Below are 21,654 nucleotides of genomic sequence, written 5' to 3' on the forward strand. Positions count from 1 at the left end.
TCTTGAAGTGTTGATAGTTAATCTATAGTTACTGCATTCATGCCTGTCATGCGAGGGCTTCGAAATAAAGTGGGTTGACTCGTTGCTCGCGGGCATGACTCGTCACAGTTTTAGTTTTAGTTACGTTTAACTAAAATGAAACCGCCGAGACACTCGGGCTGTTTACCCAGGTTTTGTCCCTCTTGGCTTATAGCTTTACTCTAATTTCTCTCTATACCTTCTCGAAGCACCAACATTTTAGTCCACCAATCGAAGCGGCGCTACAAAATTTGTATCTGTTCGGTTTTTGGTATCTGGGACCACTGTAACTGGCTCATCGCTGTTGTGGCACCCCTGCCTATTAAGCATTTTATTCATTTTAGGAAGCTAATAAAATAAAATGAAATAAGTATAGGGGAACTTGAGTCTTTTCGAAATTACAAGCTAAGCATAATATCCACCTGAAATAAAGTATCGTATCGTATCGTATCGTATCGTATCGTCTAAGTTTCCCGAAAGTTTTCGATGCAATCTGACGTTTTACGAACTCGGAGTTTCTTAAGCCAAAAGAGATATTTTGTGACTTAAGTTTTTATCTCTTGAATAAAGTATTGTATATTGTATTGTATTATAACAACATAGGGCAGATCATGATCACTTATCGAGCTTGGCATAACACCAGTTTCAATAACTTGGTGAGGGTTTGATGTTATAATCACATCGATCGACAACTCAGTAGTTTTAGTTGCACGAGTTGATCTTGAAACCAGCTGTAATAAATTGAAGCAATTGCAATAATTGCCAGTATGAAGCAAGTAGCTTCCCTTAGGTACACATGACTCAGAGCCCCTGACTCAGCTGGTGTTGTTGGAATGCGCAAAAGGAACTGCACGCTAGTAATGACTATAAAACGTTTCATTGTCCTGTAAACTCTTACAAACCTTTCAAAAAATGTCATTTTACTCTCCACTTTTAACTACCTTAACCATACTCTGATTATTAAGTAAATAAACCCCTTCCGGCGACTGTAATATCGGGAGGATAATGCCCTCAACTGAGAGATTGTCCGAAAAATAAACATTTCTTCGAGGACAAATGTGAAATTTTGCGTGAAATTTTTTTTATCAAAAATTAAATATTACATGAAACAGGCTATTTCTGAATAACCGTTACTCTCTCTTTATAACGAGTCCCGGCCATCCATAGTTTTTCTTTCTATTTTTTTTTGATAGGGTTTTAGCAAACAAAAGAACAGAATGGAAAAAATAAAGGTGTATTTTTTTTTCGACTGTACTCTTCTAGGTTCCCTTTTCAGGATGTTCAACAACATAAGAATTCTTATAGCTTGAACGTGTTATTCCCAAGAGACCATGAGAGGTTCAAAGTTCCACGCATCGGGGTGCCCCATGGGACGTTTCCAACCGGATGTGCTCCACTTAAATACAGGCTGCTGATCATGGGTAGGACCGCTGACCGCCATGCACTGTAATTGCTTCATCATCTTTGAATTTGTTATCTAAATACATATCAAGCCAATAGGTTAAGAACGAGACTAAGCGAAACACAAAGCCTCATCGCAAAATTTTTGTTTGCGCTCTACGGAAGGCTACACGTAGATTGCAAGCAGTCTCTCTTTATCTTTAGATTTAGTGAGGGGAGTGCACGCGCGCGAGCGTCGAGCCTCTCCCATCTCGCGCCTTCAGTCACGCGGGTGGTCATTTACGTGTCTCACGCGTTTCGCTCGACGGACAAAGAAAATAGAGCCTTCTCGCAGTCAAGGCTACGCATTGCCTTAAACTGAATCCGCTGCGATGAAGTACATAAAGCATCCACTATTTTCACATAGACCATAGAGCACCTTGCTCCCCGCCTCCAAATTTTGGATAACCATTGCTTTTAACTTCTTCTGGATATTACAGTCATCCCAAGAGATATCGAAGACAATGGTTACATACATACATGTTTTTCATTTGGAGTCTTATACAATAACTAGTATACCAACTATTTTCAAATAACTATACACACACTTTTTTTTTGGGGGGGGGGGGGTGGGGGAGCAGGGGGGGGCAGAGGCGGCGGAAGTAAACAAGGTGTATTATGGTCTATGTGAAAATGGAGAATAGGTGGTTGTTTTATGAAACAGGCACTGGAAAGAAGATATTTAATTAATGAGGGTATGTCACGCTATTTGATACCTTTTTAGTCCGGCTAAAATTTGTTTTCCCAAAGAACTGAAATAATAGCTTTGTTATTTAAGCCAATATCCAGACGCTGAAACTGCCGCTTGTTGTCCTTTGCAATGAATAGCAAGGATGGACATGGAATGAAACTTTTTAAAAAAATGTAATTTAAAGCTAGTATTGTGGTTGGTGATCCCTGATGCCAGTTGATATCTTCTTCATTACTATACAGGAACATTACGTGTATGGGTAAAAACTCTAAGTAACGAGTTAAGCACAGAATTGACCTAAAACAGCACTATTCTCATGATATAACCCCTCAAAGTAAGTAAGAGCTAGCGTGCGCAGTCACTGTTTGTTCCAGGAATTGGAGCGTCATGAGTGAGAGTGAATCGTCTTTCGTGTAATCTTTATTTTTCTTTCATTAGTAGCCTGAGAAAACAGCCGCGAGACGTCGGCTGAAGGCGAGAATAGGGAACTAAAGCAAAGACGTTTTTTTAGCGACGCACGTCAGCCTGGAAGTAGACTTTTTTCATTCTTGAGCGGTATTTTTGCCCAAATTTTTGGACAAATCGTGTCTATAATAAGAAAGAGAGTAGTATTTTTAAGAGACTCTTTAGATATGTATTTATTATTATTAAATATTGTTATGTAGTTTATACTTCATATGTAACAAAAAACCTGATGAATTTTTACCGTGTTAAAATAAAGATTTGAGATTTGAGATTGAGAGACGAAGAAATACAAATTTGGTATCTGTCAATTCATTTTAAAATGAAAAAGATCTCATTTCCGGTCGACGTGCGACGCTCAAAAACGCCTTTGCTTAAGCTCCCTATTAAAGACCGTCTGAGTGAGTGCCGTCCTGAATCAGCTGAATCCTCTATTGTTGACCGGACGGGTATTTCGACAACCCGTATGCTGGTCATCTTCAGATTCAAAATGAGTTCTGAATTGCCAGTTGATTGTATTAAACTTGATTAGTCAGTACCATCGGAAAATCAGTTAATTTTGGTTTCTTCAGAATGCCAATCACTCGGTTTCTCTCTAGGCTGCTTTAAGCTCCGTCTGTCTGTGCTAAAATACATAACTTAATAGCAAAGCGAGACGTACCTTGGCATCAGTTCCGCCGCTCTTTCTGTGTCCCAGTGCACTAATTGGATATTTTCCGTCTGCGGGATTAAGATCTGAGCGAGCAGAGATGCCATTCTCTCCACTGTAAGGTGGGGTGCAGTTACAACGAGACAAAGGGTCGTGTTTAAAGTCATTGTATCTGAAATACCAAAACAGTTTCTAAGCTTAATCTGGCCAGAAAACAAAAGAGGCGATGTTTTTGATGCACGTTGATAGAGACCTTTAAATTCCAAAAAGAGGCGACTACGCAAACGAGATTTTCTCAATAATAAGTAAAGCGCGCGCGTGAATAAGCGTCATTTTGGTGGGAAAACGTGATAGCCACAGTCTTTCTCTAACGGGTTTTGGCGAGAATAGAGACCTTCAGATTCAAAGGCGAGAAAGACTACGAGGGCGAGATTTTTTTTCGCGTATTCGCAAAACAAATAGACATCCCGGAAAGCTTTCCTGCACTTTTGTCATCAGAAAGGTTAGCACTGTTATCTTTATTGAAGGAGGTTACGCCCTCTCCCGATCGCAAATTTTAAACCTTCTAACATTTTATATCTTGTTTCCCGCCACTACGACATTCTCGCTGAAAATTCTAAAAATTCCCACCAAGATAAACTAGGAAAACGCTTTCCCGTCGTTACAGAGTGAACCATGTAACAGGAAATAAACTATTACATGCCTCATGAGTTTCATCATAGTCTCCATGTCAACAACTTTGCTGTGATCACGTTTGAAGATCTGTCCACGAGGACAATCCGCATAACTAAAAAATGCACCAAACTTCTTGTAACTCGCCATGGTGCCACTAATGTTGTAAATGTACGGGAAATACCTGAAAGAAAAAACAAACAAAGTTAAGCAAATTTCATTTTATCTAAATATATTTACTTTATGTTTTCATTTACAAGTTCATCCATTTGATTATAGGATAAGACAAGATAACTTCATTTAGAAACGGTTAAGTCCTTTAGGCAGTTACTAGGAATGAAAAAAGAAACAAAAAAAAAAACTAGCAACGAATGATATTATACGATAGAATATAAGAATGGATCTACTTAAATTGAACTAACATTAAGCGTTAAAGAGGGAAAACTTCCTGCTTTACAAGGACGCCGTGTAAAAACAACCTTACTCTTGGGAATTGTGGCAACGAATACTTGATTTGAGACTTGTCAGTGACGATGCCCACCTTAAATGATCCAGCAAACTATTCCACAATACTGATCCACTACAACCGAAACTCTTTTTAAAGTGTTCAGTACGGGGAAGCGGCAGTGCCAGTTCTTTTTCACCGTATTTCTTAAGTTATATAGTGTTGAGTCCATACGTAAAATATAAATTTTGAGCGCAGATATTCAGGAGTTTCATCATTAAAATCCTTACACATAAGAATAGATAAATCAACCTTATGTTGCAGCCCCTTTTTTATGCTAATTTAGTAACTGAAGGAGCTCATCCTACCCTGGGTGCCAGAGACTTTTCTAGCGCGGTTTACGGTTTCTGTGACCCGCGCGTTTTTCTCGCGGCTTCGGCCCACGGCCGACGATGTGTCGGCCTTCGGCCAACACCGAAAACGCGAGAAAAACCTCTGGTACCCAGGGAGGATAAGCTCATCCAGACTAGCACCGTAATTTAAAGAAGTAATTATACGAACAGCACGGTTCTGTAGTTTCTGGAGGCCCTTATTACAATTTGCCCAAACCGTGCTGCAGTATTTGAAGCGAGGCTGTAAAAGAGCGCGAAAAATAGTTAGGAAGGTTTCACCAGGAAGAAAGTTTCTGACGCGCTTAATTGCAGTAATGACAGAAGCAACCTTTTTACAAATCATCTGAATATGTTCATCCCGATTCAGTTTACAGCCAGTGAGGAGAAACTCAGTTTTTTTCATGTTTAGCGTGAGCTTATCTGATTAACTACAAGCCAAACATAGACCCAGTCCAGATCATAATTAAGCTTCTCATTAAAATCGTTGATTTCATTGCTAGCGTAGGTAATGCCTGTATCGTCGGCCTACCTTCTCGGTTGAGAATAATGCAGACAATTGGGCAAGTCATTTATGTACAATAAAACAATAAGGGGCCTAAAATGGTCCCGTGGGGCACATCACTCGTGACAAATGTCTTACGCGACTCACAGCTGTTTACTACACAGGACTGTGAACGAGCATTAAGTTGTTATGACCTGAATCAGTCTCTTTCGGGGCCGGTTATACCGTAGCAGTCAAGTTAAGATAGCGGTAAGGTATGATCATAAGCCTTTCTGAGTTCCAGAAAGACAACAGTATTAATGTTGCCGTGGTCAATATTCAATGACCAACTATCATTTGCTTCAAGCCCGGGGGGGGGGGGGGGGGGGGCACTTGGGTATTTTTTGGGTGGATATGTGCCGCCCGGGACTCCAAATTGGCACCCCGTTCTAAACAAAATTTCCCCTAAAATTGATACCCCGTTCTAGAAATGGGCCAATTTTTTATACTCCGTTATAGAAAGTTTGTAAATTGAAATAGACCTGTTTTTTTAAAGAGATATTTATTTCTTTGTTCGACTTATACATCAAATAAATGCTTCTTCATAATCAGCAACAATTTTAAGCAGAAGATAAAGCCGTGATACACAATTTTTTATACCCCGTTCTAGAAAACGCCTCTGAAATGGATACCCATTCTAAATCAGGAGCTTCAAAATCACGACCCCGTTGGGCGGCACATACCCGTATAGGTAATGTATGGGAGTGCCCCCCTGGGGCTTCAAGTAACGCAGTAACGGTAGAGTGAGTATAGTGCGAAAGCCTGATTGGTGATTTGACAGTAGTTTACTATCTTTCGAGTATTTATACAGCTGGTCATAAATTATGCGTTCAAAAATCTTTGCCCTCAAGGGTCATCAGAATTTAAAGCTTTTATCTTGAGACGATCTTTGAGGCGATTACCAGTCTCAGTCGCTGGCATAATCTTCAGGAATTAATTCTTTCAACACTGCTTGCCGCCTGTAATAGACCTTTTACTGGATTTCTGTAAACAAAGGCACCAACTTATACGCTGGGTCTCTGAGACTTTTCATGCGAGGTTACAGGTTTCGGTCATGTCCTTAAGGTGATTCGCGGATTCGCCTTTAACCAGTGTAACCAACTAGAGACTCCAGTTGACAAAATTCAGTGGTTTATACAGAGTGTGAATTTGACAAGCTTTGACCTGGTTTCATTGTGTGTCATCACTGGAGTGGAATACTGGAAATGTCTTTTCACTATATTGTTTATTTTGTTAAATATTAAAAATTTATGTAATTTATCAGTCTAAATTTAATCGCACTACCCGCTCCTTTTAGCAGGGGCTAATTACGGTTAGTGTAATTTATTAATTTGTAATTCTGCGAATTAGGTGCGTGTGAATAATACAATGTAACTATAGTAAAAATGTTATAAATCTGTCGTTTGCACTTACGGTATGTTGTAACTGGCCCAGTAGGTGCTCTCTTGTAAGAAAACAGACATGTCGGCTGATTCTATTATCCCAGGTAGCTGTTCCAGGATCCACAGTGTTCCAGGCTTGATGTTCTCTCCAGGTGTGAATCGTTTGTAATCAAGAACCATCCACTAATAAATTTGCAAGAAAATAAATATATGATAAATGAATTATCTTCTCAACCCACCGAGGGGCTTTAGACTGTTCACAGTCCCCTATTTTTTCGTGAGATCGTTCAGATATACCGCGTCTTACTGTCACGGCTATCTTGATTTTCAAATGTACCGAGGGGGCGGGCGTCGGCAAGATGGGTAGCCCGTAACGCAAAGCTGTCGATCTCGATGATCTTGCGGAAAAATAGAGGACTGTGAACAGTCTAGAGGGGCTTGTACAAGGATCATAAAACACAACACTGGAAACAAATAATTATTTCAAATGGAACGAAAGCTGTTTTTCTTTAAGCCGGACCGAAGAATAATGATAAGCTTGCGTAGCAGGCCCTAGACTACGAGCAGTCTCTCTTTTTTCTGCAGTCCGTCGAGCAAAACGCGAGACACGCAAATGGCTATGCGCGTGCATTGCTCTCACTGAATCTGAAGAAAAAGAGAGACTGCTCGCAGTCTAAGCAGGCCCCGGTTTTTCAAACGTTGGATTGCGCTATCTACCGAATAAAGATCTATCTAGTGAATAACGCAATTGGTTTCTCTGATACTTATCCGCTGGATATTGATTTATCCGGTGGGTTGCGCTATCTAACGTTTGAACAGGCGCCAGGTGGTTGAAAATAGGGAGCAAAAAGAACGGGGCACCCGGGAGAGACACGCGAGGGGAGAGACACGCGAGGGGAGAGATAGCGCCTGCCCAAGAGGCTTCAAAATCACTTTTTTCCGTTCCTTCTCCCCTCGCGTGTCTCCCACGTATGCCCCGTTATCTCTTGCGCCCTTCTTTCAAACGCCCACTACGCAGGCTAAATCATGATCGGAACGGGACTCCACCAAGGAACAGAGGTCCAGATTTAAGTCCAGGGCCCTGTAACCTCTTGGCCATGCACAACAAGAAGACATTAGAGATTCTGTCATAGTCCCTTCTTGAAGCCAGGATAGTTTGATCAAGAAAAGTTAAGTTTCTACTTTTCGACTTAACAGAACAGACTTTCTAGTAAGTAAGTAAGTAATAACTTTATTTAACCACGGAATCCTTATCACTAAAAAGTGGTCTTCTAAAGAGCTGTGCACATTAAACTAAGACTTAAAAATAACAAACATCATTGAAAAAATCCTATAATAAATGCCTACTAAGAAAATCTTAATGTACAATAGCGGAATAAAAACAATTTAAAGTAGTGGCCTGCTTAGCCTCAGCTGACAGGCTGTTCCATGTCACTGCGCCCCTATAACGAAAACTTTTCTTTAGGGCCTCAGTGTTCGGTCGCGGAATAAACAGGTTATTTTGCGCACCTCGAAGATTATGCCTGTGAATGGTATTAATGCTGACGAATTTATCAGACAGGTATTCGGGTACAAGGTTATTTACAGTTTTAAACATTGAAGATTTCAGTTGCTTAGTACGTCTGTTAGCGAGGCTATCCCATTTAAGGGCATGAAGAATCGGGGCAGAGCTGGCATCCCAGCTAAACCCTGTGATTATGCGTGCAGCCCTGTTTTGAAGCTTCTCTAGTTTTTGGCTGTGACCATTACCGATACAGTCCCAGACAGCGCTGCAATAATCGAGATGCGGAAGAATCAATGACTTGTAAATAGTGACAAGGGTACTCAGGGGACATATTGGTCTTAGCCTCCTCAGGGCAGCCAGCACTTTTGCAACTTTACCGATGACTTCGGAGATGTGAGAGTGTTTCATCAACCTGAACATCTTGGCATTTGTAACATTTGTGACTCTTTCAATTGAATGTCCGTCGAGGGATATGTGTGGATCGCTAGGGAGCAAAGAGAGATTTTTTGCCTCGTGCCTGTAAACAGATATTTAGTCTTGAGGACATTAAGACTTAGACGGTTAGAATCGAGCCATTGCTTCAGATTGCCCAAATCATGAGTCAGGGATGAAAACAACTCATTAGGGTCCTTGGAGGCAAACGTGAGATTAGTGTCATCGGCGTACATTCTCACATCCGATAGAAGGTTACAGTTAGGGAGATCATTAATATATAATAGAAATAGTAGGGGGCCGAGGATTGAACCTTGAGGCACCCCACAACTTACGAACCTAGTTTCGGAATTTACGTTGTTTATAACTGTAACCTGAGTTCTATCTGAGAGGTAGTCACGGAAAAGATTGAGACTAACACCTTTAAACCCACACAGCTCCAATTTTGACAGAAGGATCTCATGGTCAATAGTCTCAAAAGCCTTTTTTAAGTCAATAAACAGAATGGCATTTGTCAAACCATCGTCGATATTGAGATACCAGTTGTCTGTGATGTCAATAAGAGCTGTAAGGGTAGAGTGCATAGGTCTAAAGCCAGACTGATATTTCGAAAGTAACTTATTATCATTTAAATATGAATAAACCTGATTAAATGTGTTTTTTTTCAAAGAGTTTGGCAATTACAGAAAGTACAGAAATTGGCCTGTAATTGGCTGGGTCAACTTTCGAGTCAGCTTTGAAAACTGGAGTTACTCCAGCACTCTTCCAGTCTTTGGGAATGATTCCCTTAGAAATAACTAAATTAAAAGTATGTTTAAGGGAAGACGCAACGGATGGAAAAGAAAGCTTTAAGAGGCAAGTTGGAATACCGTCGAGGCCATTAGCCTTGCCCACAGGGATATCATTCCCAAGTTTGCCCAGTCCATCAATAGTCAGTAATTCGAGCTCGAAGGTGCTATCACACGGTTCTACAAAATCACGAAAACTGACTCGAGGGGGATTTATGTTCGCCGCTAAGTTAGGGCCAATATCGCCAAAATGGCTCTTAAAAGCGTTGCTTAGCCCACGAGGATCAGTTATCACCGTGTCACCAATAATCAATTTTGACACCGGAGCAAAGTTTTTCTTTCGCGATAATAATGTATTAATTCCATTCCAAGTCGCTTTAGCTTTCCCAACGTTATCCTCGAAGAACGAATGATAGTAATTCTTTTTGGAGGCCTTAATAGAATAGTTAACACGATTCCTAAGTCTCCTGTACTCTGCCTATTTCAACTGATCACTGGTGACAATTGCGATACGCTTTATTCTGTCTCTTTCCCACATCAATCGTTTGATCTCAGGGGTGAGCCAAGGAGCATTAGAGTTTCTAACTCTCCTTTTCTTAACAGGCGCATGAAGGTTGGCTACTGCTAGAAATGATTGTTTCCACACCTCCCATGCGCCAGTAGGGTTATCAATCTGCTCAATTGTGTCCCACGGAACTAGCGCCATGTCATTCACAAAGTCATCAGGCACAAAATTTTTATATTGTCTCGATTCAATAATTCACGGGATCGACCTAGGGCATGTTAATTTACGAGACACATAGATCAAACTATGATCGCTGCAACCAATAGGAGATACACCTGACGTAGCAAATTTGACCGGCTCATTGGTAAGAAATAAGTCGATAAGTGATTTAGTACTTGAAGTGACACGTGTAGGCTCCTTGATCAATTGAGTATTTTGAAACAATTCACAGAGTTCAATTAGGTGTCTAGTTTCATTAGCAGGAGTAACTGCCATCATGTCACAGTTGATGTCACCTAGTATATTTGATTCAACATTTTCAGCTTCAATCTTAGCCAGAAGGACCTCGAACTTATCAAAGAGCTCAACTGGAGAATTTGGAGGTCTATACCAGTTTGAAATAAGAAATGGCTTGGCTCTGGGTTTTTGGATTTCAATACCTTCACGCAGCGAATTAGCTTCCTGTTTCAAAATGGTGTGGTGGGACTCCAACTCCTGCAATTTGTCTTGAAGATCTTTGTTCTCATTCCTGCAGTGATATGACCAGCTCATTTGCATAAGACGCGCTCGCTTCGGAATTAAGATTCGCAATTTCAAAGCGGCAGACTTCTTTAACTTTAGCCTCAATAAAAGAATATAAATCTTCAAATATGAGCTTGTTATTAGAACAAGACCGGGCCGTTAAACGTTCATCCATGTCAGCGTTCGAGCTGCTCCTCTCAATCGGCTCTTCGCCTTGGTCTTGAGATTGAATGGCGACTCGCAGTCGATCGATCAGTACGCTTTTATTTCCACTTCGTTTGAGACCACGCTTGATCAGTTCTGCTTTTAACTCGTCCGTCTTGACAGAAGAGACATATGTTGCAGGGTCTGGAATATCTTGTTCGGAGGAGAATTCACGTTGCTCGACGCTTACGGCTTCAGAGCTCGCACACACACGTCCGTCCGCCATCGCTCGCTCCAGTCTAAACTGGAAGAAAGTAGTTCTCTAGAAAGAGAACTACTCCAAGCACACTAACGTCGAAAGTGGCACACACCTGATTGTTGTAGCTGTTCCATAAGAACGTTTTCATCACATGAAGTACCACAAGGGGCAGCAATAGATACAGGTGTCGATTGATTTGAAAAAAAAAGAAGAAAGAACACAACAACAAAAATAATTGACGAAAATAATAAATTGAAAATACAGGAAGAGTCTACATGCATCAAACCAACCCTTCCTTTCCCCTTACCACCACCCCACCACCCCCCCGCCCCCCGCTAGCCAAACAACATGTTGCAAATGAGCGCCCTTCCTTCTCGTTCACTTACTTAAAGAGTACGAATATAAAAGGAGAGCCTCTTTTCAACTTTTCGGAGCATAATCAGCAAAGGAGAATAACAGGAAGCTTAAAGCAACGACGACGGCGACGCCTACATTTAACAATAACGTCACTTAAGAAGAGAAAACGAGCTAGCTGCTTCAAACTTTATCGCGTGTAAAATTCCATCTCGTTCAATTCGACAAAAAAGGCGAATTTTTCTGGAGTTAAATTCTAAACGACTGCATCGAAGTTCAGGAAAAGAAAAAGAAAATAATTGTCTTGTCAGTGTTCATGTCCTCCGCAAAACGTGAAAATAGGAAGTTTCACGTTGTTGTCATGCAACGACAGCAAAGAAATGTACAAAAAAGCGTTGTTGTTTTGCTTATCTAAAACTTTTTTGCCGTTCTCGTTGCCGTCGCCGTCGTCGTTGCCTAACCTCCCTAATAACTGCTGATGACGCGCGGAAAAATAAGCTTTTCTTGAAAAGAAATTATTTCTTTTCAATTCAGAGCTTAAGTTATACTTCAAACGGGGTTTCACAGTGCTGCTCATAACTACGTAAAGCTGGTCACTTACAAGAGTGGTCGCAAGCAACTGTATTAAACCCAACGTTAACTGACCAATAATAGAACAAATGTGCATGGCAACACTGGTTTAGTGCTATAAATTCCCTTACAACAACCTACGCAAATGACTATTCATTTACAAAATGTCAGCAAACCATGACTACTGCTACATGTATCATTTGCAGTATTACATTAAAAGTGGTTTAGTCATTTTTCCTCTTATATTTCTCAATTCTGATTTTTTGATTTACCTATTGACCGACTCATTTATTATTTGAATGATTATACATGTAGCTGGCAAGAGGAAATGAGCTAACTAATTTCCTCTTGATCTGGTTGATGTTCTAAAAAATACCAAACCACTGTCGAAAAAGGTCTAACTTAGCTTTAATATAGGAAAGAGGTATTTAACAAAGAATACATGTAGATCTTTCAGATGGCCTATAACTTACGTTCCACTGTTGTATTTTGAAAATAAGTAGGCCCACTCTTCCGAGGTACTTGCTAATCGGTTGGCCACAATAGAACGAATCCACTCTAGTACAATACCGGTTTCTGTAACATACTTCCACAGGTCTGGGTTACTGTTTTCAATAGTGGTTTCCTGAGATACCTGTTATGCAAACAACAAATAAGAAAAAACAAAACTGTAGAACCTTTTCAAGGCATACAGTTAATGTAAATGTTAACTATTGAAATATTACTCATCATTGTCTTTGTCACTGCTTCACCCCTCTTTCCTTATCAAACTAATTATCACTGGGGGGGGGGGGGGTGAATAGGTCCACGGATCGGCGGATTTGGCCTTAAAAAGCTCACGGATTGTGGATTTCGGCGATAAATCGAGCGGATTCGCGGATTTTAAAAATACCGTGGATCGCGGGTCAGCTGAAAGTTTTGGCCCGGTTTCCGGATTCTGTCAGTATAGAAGTTCGGATTGTGGATCGGATCATCAATTTTCGGTCGGCCTTGGTCAATGTGCTGGTGTTTTGTCGGCTAACGTTCCACGTCCGAGGTTTCCGGAAGAGACTTTCTCGTGACCCGACGCATATATGTTGTGGTTCAATTTTATCCTTGGTTTAATTTTTATTTTCTTTTATTTTTTGGTATGGTAATGTATGATAATGAAATTAAAACAAAAGAAGATAAAAATTAAACCAAGGATAAAATTGAACCATAACATATACATGTATTCTAGTATAGACATCGTGACGGAAATGACGTCAGGCAACCTTGTACATTGCTCCTGCATGACACATGGTTCCGGTAATGGCGGTAATGCTAAGTGACCTGACAAGATCTGTGATATCTTCTTGAAAATCGTCAAATTAGTTGTCTTGCAGTACCTTTGCTGGGCACTAACCAGCGCACTAACCATTAGCCCACACACAGCGATATTCATTTCGTAAGATGAGAGTTATTTTCCGTAATCATATCCGCTGGACTACTGGATTTTTGGGCCCTCACATTTAATGCTAGGATTGAAAGCGACTCATGAACTATAAAAAAAATCAAATTTACAAATTGATCGGTGAAATGATAAACTGGATCTTGCTCCTTATATTTAATGCTAGAATTGACGATCATTGAGTACAAAACAAACTACGAGTAAATGAAACTCTGTATCTGCACCAAAAAAGAATGCAGTTTGCCGTTGCTAACCCTTTTACCCGTCTGTTGCCAAGTGGGAACATGTTTATGTGAAAAAGATTACGGACTCAAGACTTCCAAGATGAACCATGAAAAATACTTACTGGTAAGCAAATTACCATGAAGTTGAGTTCTGCCTCTTCCGAATTTTGCTGCTCGACTAGAAGCATGTCCAAAGTGATGTCAGTAAGTAAATTTATTGAAAAATCTTTTACGCAATACCAGATACTTTCATTTTGCAAGCTTGCAGACTATTTGATTAGTCAAATCTGTATTGTTAGAAGAAACATTATAAGCTCTGTCCCTAATGCTTAATGTTTTGAAGCTGTAACGAAAACTTCCTAAACATGAAGTCCCGGATATGTTGCGATTACAACTATATTAAGTAATTCATTTTTTCATGCTACAAACGCTACTTTCTATACCACGAAAAATTTTTAAAGTAACACGGATTCGGATTTGAACAAAAATTTAGTCGGATCGACGGATCGGGCCTAAAAATACCACGGATCGGCGGATTTGCATACCCCTATTCACCCCCCTCATCACTGCTACATGGATATTATTTAATGTTCTGATATTAAGACTAAATTTAGGCACTGAAATGGTTTCCTGTCATATGTTGCCAATGATGGTAAGTTTACGCATATTTGCTATTAGTACAGCCGGTATGCAGGTGGGGAACTGAACAGCCACAGAGTTCTTTTGGTCTCATTTTCATTTTGTTTCCTATGAAAATAGCCGGCGGTCATCATCATGGTAGTCAGGGAAAATCCCCCCCCCCCCCACCCCCCGGCCCATAGTGACAGCCATGAAGTTTTAATGCTATACCTGCAAAAATCACTGAGAAATAAATTATTGTTACTGCTCTCTGATGAAAGTTGTTAGATATCTTGTTCATAACTCATAACTGTGTGTGTAAAGGCACTAAGTACGTGTCAGGGGCAGATCAAAGGGAGGGGGCCTGGGCCCCCCTTATTTTTAGACCAAACTGACACCCAAAGAGTCGAAAAAAATGTTTTTTGAGACCAGGTCCTTCCTTATCTCAGGTTCTGGATGATCGCCCCCCATCTCCCACAAAATCGGAAGGTCTGGATCTGCCACTGAATGTAATACCTTCAGTACAGAATTGCCAAAAAACAGTACATATCCTCGTGACAAAGACCCTTACTACTGGTAGTATGGGTTTTCTTCTCATGCATTGTTTAGCAAATGGTCTGTTTTGAGGCCATAGCACTAGGGGGTCTGAGGGAGGGAGGGGCACAGACCCCTTAAGCTGTCTCTACCGTTTTGGACTGACGATGAGGGTGGAATAACAAACATGAGTACATCCTGGCAAAAATAATAATAGCACATAATCATCATAAAAAAAAAATTTTGTTCCACTGACCATGCCACTGCTCAACATGTAGAAGTCATCACTACTAGTCATACTGGCTGGGTATGAGGAAAAACTTTGCTTTCTTCCTGCAATGATGTCTCCTAAAATATTAACCAGCAATTATAAAACTTAAATAGCAGAATCAAGTTTTTTATTAACTACATTGTAGAAGTATAAAGCCTTGTTACAGACAGAGTTGACCTAAATTACATGTATCTAACTGCATGTATTACTTTTAATATTACTATTATTATATTTATTTATTAAAAAATTATTATTATCATTATTACTATTATTGTTATTATTGTTATTATTATCATCATCATCATCATCATCAAATTATTATTATCACTATATTATTGTCATTAAACCCAAAAAGTGAGAAAAATTCATTCAACTCATGTAGGGACACAGGAAACTATCAATAATTTAACTATTACTTCCTAGGGAGCTGGTATCATAGTCAAAACATACATGTATATAAAAATACACTAGCGTTTTAACAAAGGGCAGCAGTTTTAAGATCAGGAACTATGTTAAAAAGAGGGCACAACAAATTCCTCAGGGAACTGAAAAAATGATTGCAGAGAATGCTAAATACATTATTAAACAGCCAAACCTTTATATTAAGGACAAGAGATACAGCTTGTGTACAACCTATCAATTCACACTAGACAGAAAAAAAACAGGAAGACAATGTAGAGTGACGTGTGACACCCATGTGAGTGGTGCATGACATGAGTGTGTCTATACCATGAGGATTGCCAGGAAAAGTGAGGACGAACCATGTGTTGTAGCTGATGTAATTGGACAGTATGTAGTTTGTTCTTGTAATAAACATCGTTTACAGCTTATGCTTGTGGAGTGTTTAACAGTAATGTGAGACTTAAGAAATCAAAGGGACCAACCGAATTGTTTGTAATAGAGAGGAGTCTGTTGAATTATGCTGGGAAAGTTTTGACTGTACATGTATGATTCTCATTGAAGCCCACTTGCAGTCAACACGGAGGAGAGGGTAGTTTCTGGTAAAAAGGCCAGCTTTTTGGTGATGTGACTTACCTTTATCTCCACTCACACTGACTGGGATATCATAAAGCTTAAACACCCTCAGCATTCCTGAATATGAATCCCACGTAACGTGAGAAATGAACAGGTCTTTGTTGCCTGGCAACAGTTTGATTAGTGCAGAACAGTGGCCCGAACCAATCACATGATGTATGTTCTTTTTTCCTAACACCTCCTCCAACGCTGGTAGGTCCAAAGCTGCCTGCATCAATCTGTTAAAAACAAAGAAAACAGAAAAGAGAAATCAGTGAATTGTAGCCTGCATTTATTTAGTTTATTTATGTTTATTGTGCCCAAAACAAAACATTCAAAAATACTCTATCATTTTATGTGGTAAAATATATTTCAATATTATTTGCCACTTCATCAAAAACAATAACTTATAAATATTAATCATTGATAATAATAAACTACAGTCAACTCCTTTATAGCCTTTCTTGTAGACACTTTAAAGGGACCTCAAGTTAATTAGTGTCCTCATTAGCAAGAGTCCATAATAGCAGGAGTTTATTAAATCAAACACCTGTAATTTGATTTTTCCCAGTATTTAGCTGCTGTCCGCATTAGTGCAGTGTCCATATTAGCAAGGTGTCCACAAGGCAAGAGTTAACTGCATTTGTTATAAATAATAATCATTACTATAAAATTTATAGATATTTTAGACTTCTCTCCAGAAAAATCTTTTTCTTTTTTCTCTTACTTCAGGCGACATATATATCATTCCTGGATCAGTTTAACTACAATACAATCATCTTTGCAATCATCATATGTCATAACTTACAGGAATGCAAAATCCGAAATAGAGGGAAGGCTTGCATTTGCTGCATAACCCTTTTTGAGGCCTTCTAACTGTGTAAGAATAAGCTTCACCTAATAACATGAATTAAACCTGACATTAGCCCAACATAGTGTATTTTATATTGAAGTTACACTGATGCAATAATGCTGACAAGTTCAGGGCTTAAGTTCTTATGTCATTTCTTATGTTCTTATGAACACACTACCATTTTTACTAAGCTCATGCATTGCACTTGTGAACAGTTTTGTTTAAAATTCAGCAATTATACACATGTTAATAATCTTATAAATTTTACACTTTGGTCTCTAGTCAATAATGATGATACAAATTACTACAAATTAGCTGCTTATTTTAATGTATAGTGTCCCCATTTAGTGGTTCCTGCTACTTTAGTTTGACACTTAAATAAAGTATCGATCCATTGAGTGCGAACAGTTTGGTTTACTTGCTGCTACAGAGGGTCAATGATTGCGATACTATAAAAGTCAATCCATAAAACTTATTCAGAAGGTTGGCAGTGCAGTGATTATATATCTTATATATATATATCTTCAGTTAATTGAATCTATGCACATAGATACATGTATGTTTATTTGCTTTTTCTATTTATAAGAGCATTTAGGGATGGAGCTGATCTAGCGACTTTAATTGTTAAACCATACCTCAGTTTCTACAAATTATTTTTATCTAATATTTATATTCATAAAAATATTAAAATTGGATATGACAGTTGCCCTTTATTTGCTGTAAACGTGACTCTAAACCTCTCGTTTTTCTTGGCTAAAGTAGCCCCAATCTCAATATTAGTGTAATAGTAATATTATTAGGGCTACATCAGATATTCTAAGTTGTCAGTAATTACAGTTTGCAGTGGTTAAAGTCTATTTAACCATTTAGCTGCAACTCATGTTTTAACCCTGCTCATAAAGCAGTATACACTTTAACTGACCTGGTACCAATATTTGTCACCAGGGTTACTAGTAATTTGTGCCATCATCCATTTTTCATTTTCACCAAGAAACCTGCCAAGCTTCATGCAGAATTCTGGCTCAGAATCACAGTAACCAGCCAGGGTGTTTTGATAAGCTTTGTAAATCAATTCTCCAGTTAGAAATCCCTCAGTCATTCCCACTGCCATTGCCTGAGTCATATCTGGATAGGAGCCATTTGAGTGAACCTCAAGGAATGACCATCTATCACAAAAATTATGATATTATTACAAAATAAATGCACTTTGAGTGTTATTTAGCACAAATGACTAGGAGAACACCATCATTGCATCTCCAACTGGAGATGGGACCTAAAAATTAAGGTGGTCATTTGAGCTGAGCATAGGTCTAACCTTTTAAAGCAAATTTAAAAAGGCAGTACCTTCATTTCTAGGTTTTTTGAAGACCCTGATCAGTATTGGTCTGACCCTGTGGATCAAAACCACAACCTCCCACTCTGCAGCCAAGCTACTGACTGAGCTAGTCCTCTCAAGGTAAGTAGTCTTTAAATAAAAAAAAGGCAGTGATGTACGTAAAATGGTATAAAGAGTTTTCGTTGAAATTGACAAGTTGGGCCAAGCCAATTTATCAAGGAAATTCCATCTTCACCATAATATTTGTTTGTTTGCATCAAATTTTCCAAACATAATTATAACATTTTATTGAAAAAAAGGAAAGTGCACTTGATCTCAACCTTAGATGCAAGAAGCTTTAGAACGATATTGCACTTTTACTTAATACCAGCTGGGCATTACAAATTGGCCTACTTTCAGGCTGAGGTGATTGTTTTGAATTTAAAGATTTCCTGAAACAGGGTTTAAATATTAAAGACCATGGGCATTCAGTGAGAACCCTTACCAAGTTTACCCACTCAAGCAGGCTCTGTGCAACGTTGACCCTTCCCAATGAACAAAGGAATTCTTATATCAAGTTATGATTTCAAAAGACAACTTGCACTGTTGCCCTTCAACATTTTCTCAAACTTCTTGGGAAGGTACATGAAGATACAGTCGAACCAGGGCTCAAAATAATGGCCAGTCAACAGACAATGGCCGGCCAGAATGGTGTCTTGACCGGCCAAAAGCTCCACTTGCCGGGCATGTTGACTCCGAGATCACACAGACCCCTATTCTTGAACAAACAGCCAAACACTCACCCATAAATCTTAGATTTTGTCTCTTTGTAAAAATACAATGACGTTCATTAATACAAAATTACACAAGGATTAGTTCATTTTTTTCCCATTGTTTAGTCATTAGACCGTCTGAAAACAAGACTTGACCAAGCAAAAAATTTCTTTGGTCAGTCATCGTGTCCGGCCACCATCCAAGAAATTATTTTGAGCCCTGCAAACCCTGACATTAATACAAACACTGAGGGGGAAATAGAAAGTTTCCATATTAATTGGGTATCCGTATCAATGGGCTGTCCCTGTAGAGGATCAATTATTTTTATTCTTACTATGAATGTTCTTTCCCTTTGTTTCTAACTCATTATCACATTTTACCATATCCAAAAACAAAGAAAAATGAACTTTAAACCAAGGATAAAACTGAACTATAACACCCGTATTAAGCGGGTTGAATTTAGAGAAAATGTAAAGGCTAGGGAGAAAGCAAACTGTCCGTAATAACGAGGTGTCCATATTAAGCACAAGTTCATAAAGCAGGGTTCGACTGTACGTGAGTTGCTAATATGTACACCTCCCCAACCTTCCTCCCCCCTACCACCCCATGGCCACTTCTTTTTTTCCTTTTCTTTTCTTTTTTCTGTGATTTACCCTCAGCAATATTTATTGCACTGATGCTAGTTGGGCCAGAATCCCAGCTGGCTAGAGGCTATTTACAAGCGTGATCAAGGATTTGTGGCGCTTTCTATTCAACCCAAAATTTCGGAATAATTTTGGTTGGTATGTTATCAAATGGAAAGGACCATTTCAGTTTGATCCGACCAGAATTTTCAGGACCAGCTTTGATGGTGGTCCTCTTTGACGGATTTAGCCATTTCAGTAGGTTGGATCAAAATGTACCTTCTCATTTGAGAAAATTGTTGTCCCCAGTACCACTCTTTTGTATCCTGCTTGCAAGAACAAGTTTACCAAACGTGCAGTGGCTCAGTTGGGTCGAGTCTGTGCAACTGGAATGTACTGTTACACTGGGCACGTGAAATTTCAAACCGGAATTTTTGCTGAATGGAAAGCGCACTTGAACACGGGACTTCCGAGAACAATTAAGGCGGGACTTGGGGGTCGGCTACACTGACCGCATTCCAAAGTTGAATGTTGTATAATCTGCTGGAAACTTGCACATTTGGTCTGCGATATGTCCAATTATTTTAAATAAGAAATAATAAGCATTAAACGAGAATAATTTTCACAAATCTTCCAACAACCACCTGTGTCCACGATTGTTTTAACCATTTCCTCCTCACATATAATTAGAGTCATGAGAGAGTCAGTAAATTACATAAGCTGTATAACTGCCTCTTCTTTTCAAAAAATGTAGTCTTACAATTTACTTTAATGCGATAAGTGAGATTTAAAACTAGAGCAGTATTATTTTTTAATAGCATTGTTGACTCATAATTGCTTTTATTTCCTTCAGTACTTACCCAGTAGAATGAATTTCGTCCCCAAATTTCCCCCAAGCTACGTATACTGCGCGCGGCTCCGACGCGTACGAGTCACATCCGAGTTTTACCTGAAGGGTTTTGTCATCGGTATTTTGAACTACACAGGCAAGTTTTCCTTCTCCTTTCACGTCAATAATGTTAAGACAAACGGCTAACGAAACAATTAGAATTAGAAAACGTCGAGGCTCTCCCCATGAACCCATGTTGTTGTCTTTCACTTTTCTGTCAGACATACTGCATGTGATATAGAATGGGTAACCTGTTTTATAGCACAGTACTACCCATTTTCGCATATCCCATAATACATTTCGTTTGTGCGTTTCTTGTGGAAGTGCTTGCAAGGGCTGCAAGAGCATTATGTGGCAAGACCCTACCAGCCTAACACGCGATTTGCACCTGACGTGTAAGGGAGTAGCCATGATATTGTCGCCAAATCCATCCTACAGGATCACCCAACGAGAATATAGTTCAAAACCAAGAGACTATAAAGGGGACAGAGAGGGCATCCCTCATATACACCCTGTTCCATAGGTAATTCGTCTCGAGTTATTTTTAACACCACACATCTCAAGGGGGATTAGACAACAGCCAATCACATAGCGCGAATGTGTTCCGCGTGGATGACCCACGCTGAGAGCCACGCGTCCTTCACGAAATGACGCAGAACAAAATGGGGGAAGACGCGGAGAGCGATTTTGCTATTCCTTTTGTCGACGAAAACGACTACAGCGAGAGTTCTGCGAAAGCTGTGTCAGCGAAACCGAAATTAAAGAAGAATCGCCCTTCCTCTCTTGTATAGAGCTAACTGCAGTAGAGCAGGGAAATCCTTAACACACTGAATATTCTCTCAGGATCAATTATAATTTACAGTTTGAAAAGAGCAATTTGTGGTTTGATGTTTATTTTTTCCAGTCTTTATAGCGATTATTCCTACCCACTTACTTTGTCAATTGTAGGCGAACCCTCCTAAAGCTGAATTTCAAGGGACCATATTCAAGCTCAGAAAGAGAAATAAAATTTCGTCGTTGCTTATTTACGTAGTCCATAAAACGCAAAATTAGGCATTTTCACGTCGTAGTCGTGCAAAAACGGGAAAGAAATGAACAAAAAAGTGTGTTGCACGTGCGAA

The 21,654-nt window shown here is 39.4% G+C and overlaps 1 protein-coding gene across 1 annotated transcript; it reads right to left on the reverse strand.

Annotated features, from left to right (window-relative positions):
* Nucleotides 1-879: 879 nt before the first annotated feature.
* On the reverse strand, nucleotides 880-20,744 carry LOC140951974 (putative phospholipase B-like 2). Its single transcript, XM_073401358.1, has 11 exons — nucleotides 20,505-20,744; nucleotides 17,855-18,098; nucleotides 16,888-16,976; nucleotides 16,101-16,318; nucleotides 15,051-15,142; nucleotides 12,463-12,623; nucleotides 11,178-11,190; nucleotides 6,724-6,875; nucleotides 3,964-4,116; nucleotides 3,273-3,432; nucleotides 880-1,495 (listed from the first exon to the last, which is right to left on the reverse strand). The coding sequence occupies exons 1-11, from the start codon at nucleotides 20,726-20,728 to the stop codon at nucleotides 1,334-1,336; spliced, it is 1,668 nt and encodes a 555-aa protein (XP_073257459.1). The 5' UTR covers nucleotides 20,729-20,744; the 3' UTR covers nucleotides 880-1,333.
* Between the last annotated feature and the right edge of the window lie 910 nt (nucleotides 20,745-21,654).

The sequence above is a fragment of the Porites lutea genome, chromosome 11, assembly GCF_958299795.1.
Source record: "Porites lutea chromosome 11, jaPorLute2.1, whole genome shotgun sequence".
Lineage (NCBI taxonomy): Eukaryota > Metazoa > Cnidaria > Anthozoa > Scleractinia > Poritidae > Porites > Porites lutea.

Excerpts from the sequence above, each read along its gene's own strand:
- LOC140951974 (XM_073401358.1), bottom strand. The coding sequence starts at position 20,728 with ATGGGTTCATGGGGAGAGCCTCGACGTTTTCTAATTCTAATTGTTTCG. Across the intron at positions 16,977-17,854 it reads GTGACAAATATTGGTACCAG|GTGAAGCTTATTCTTACACA; the intron begins GTCAGTTAAAGT and ends TCATGTTATTAG. Across the intron at positions 4,117-6,723 it reads TGGGCCAGTTACAACATACC|GTATTTCCCGTACATTTACA; the intron begins GTAAGTGCAAAC and ends TTTTTCTTTCAG.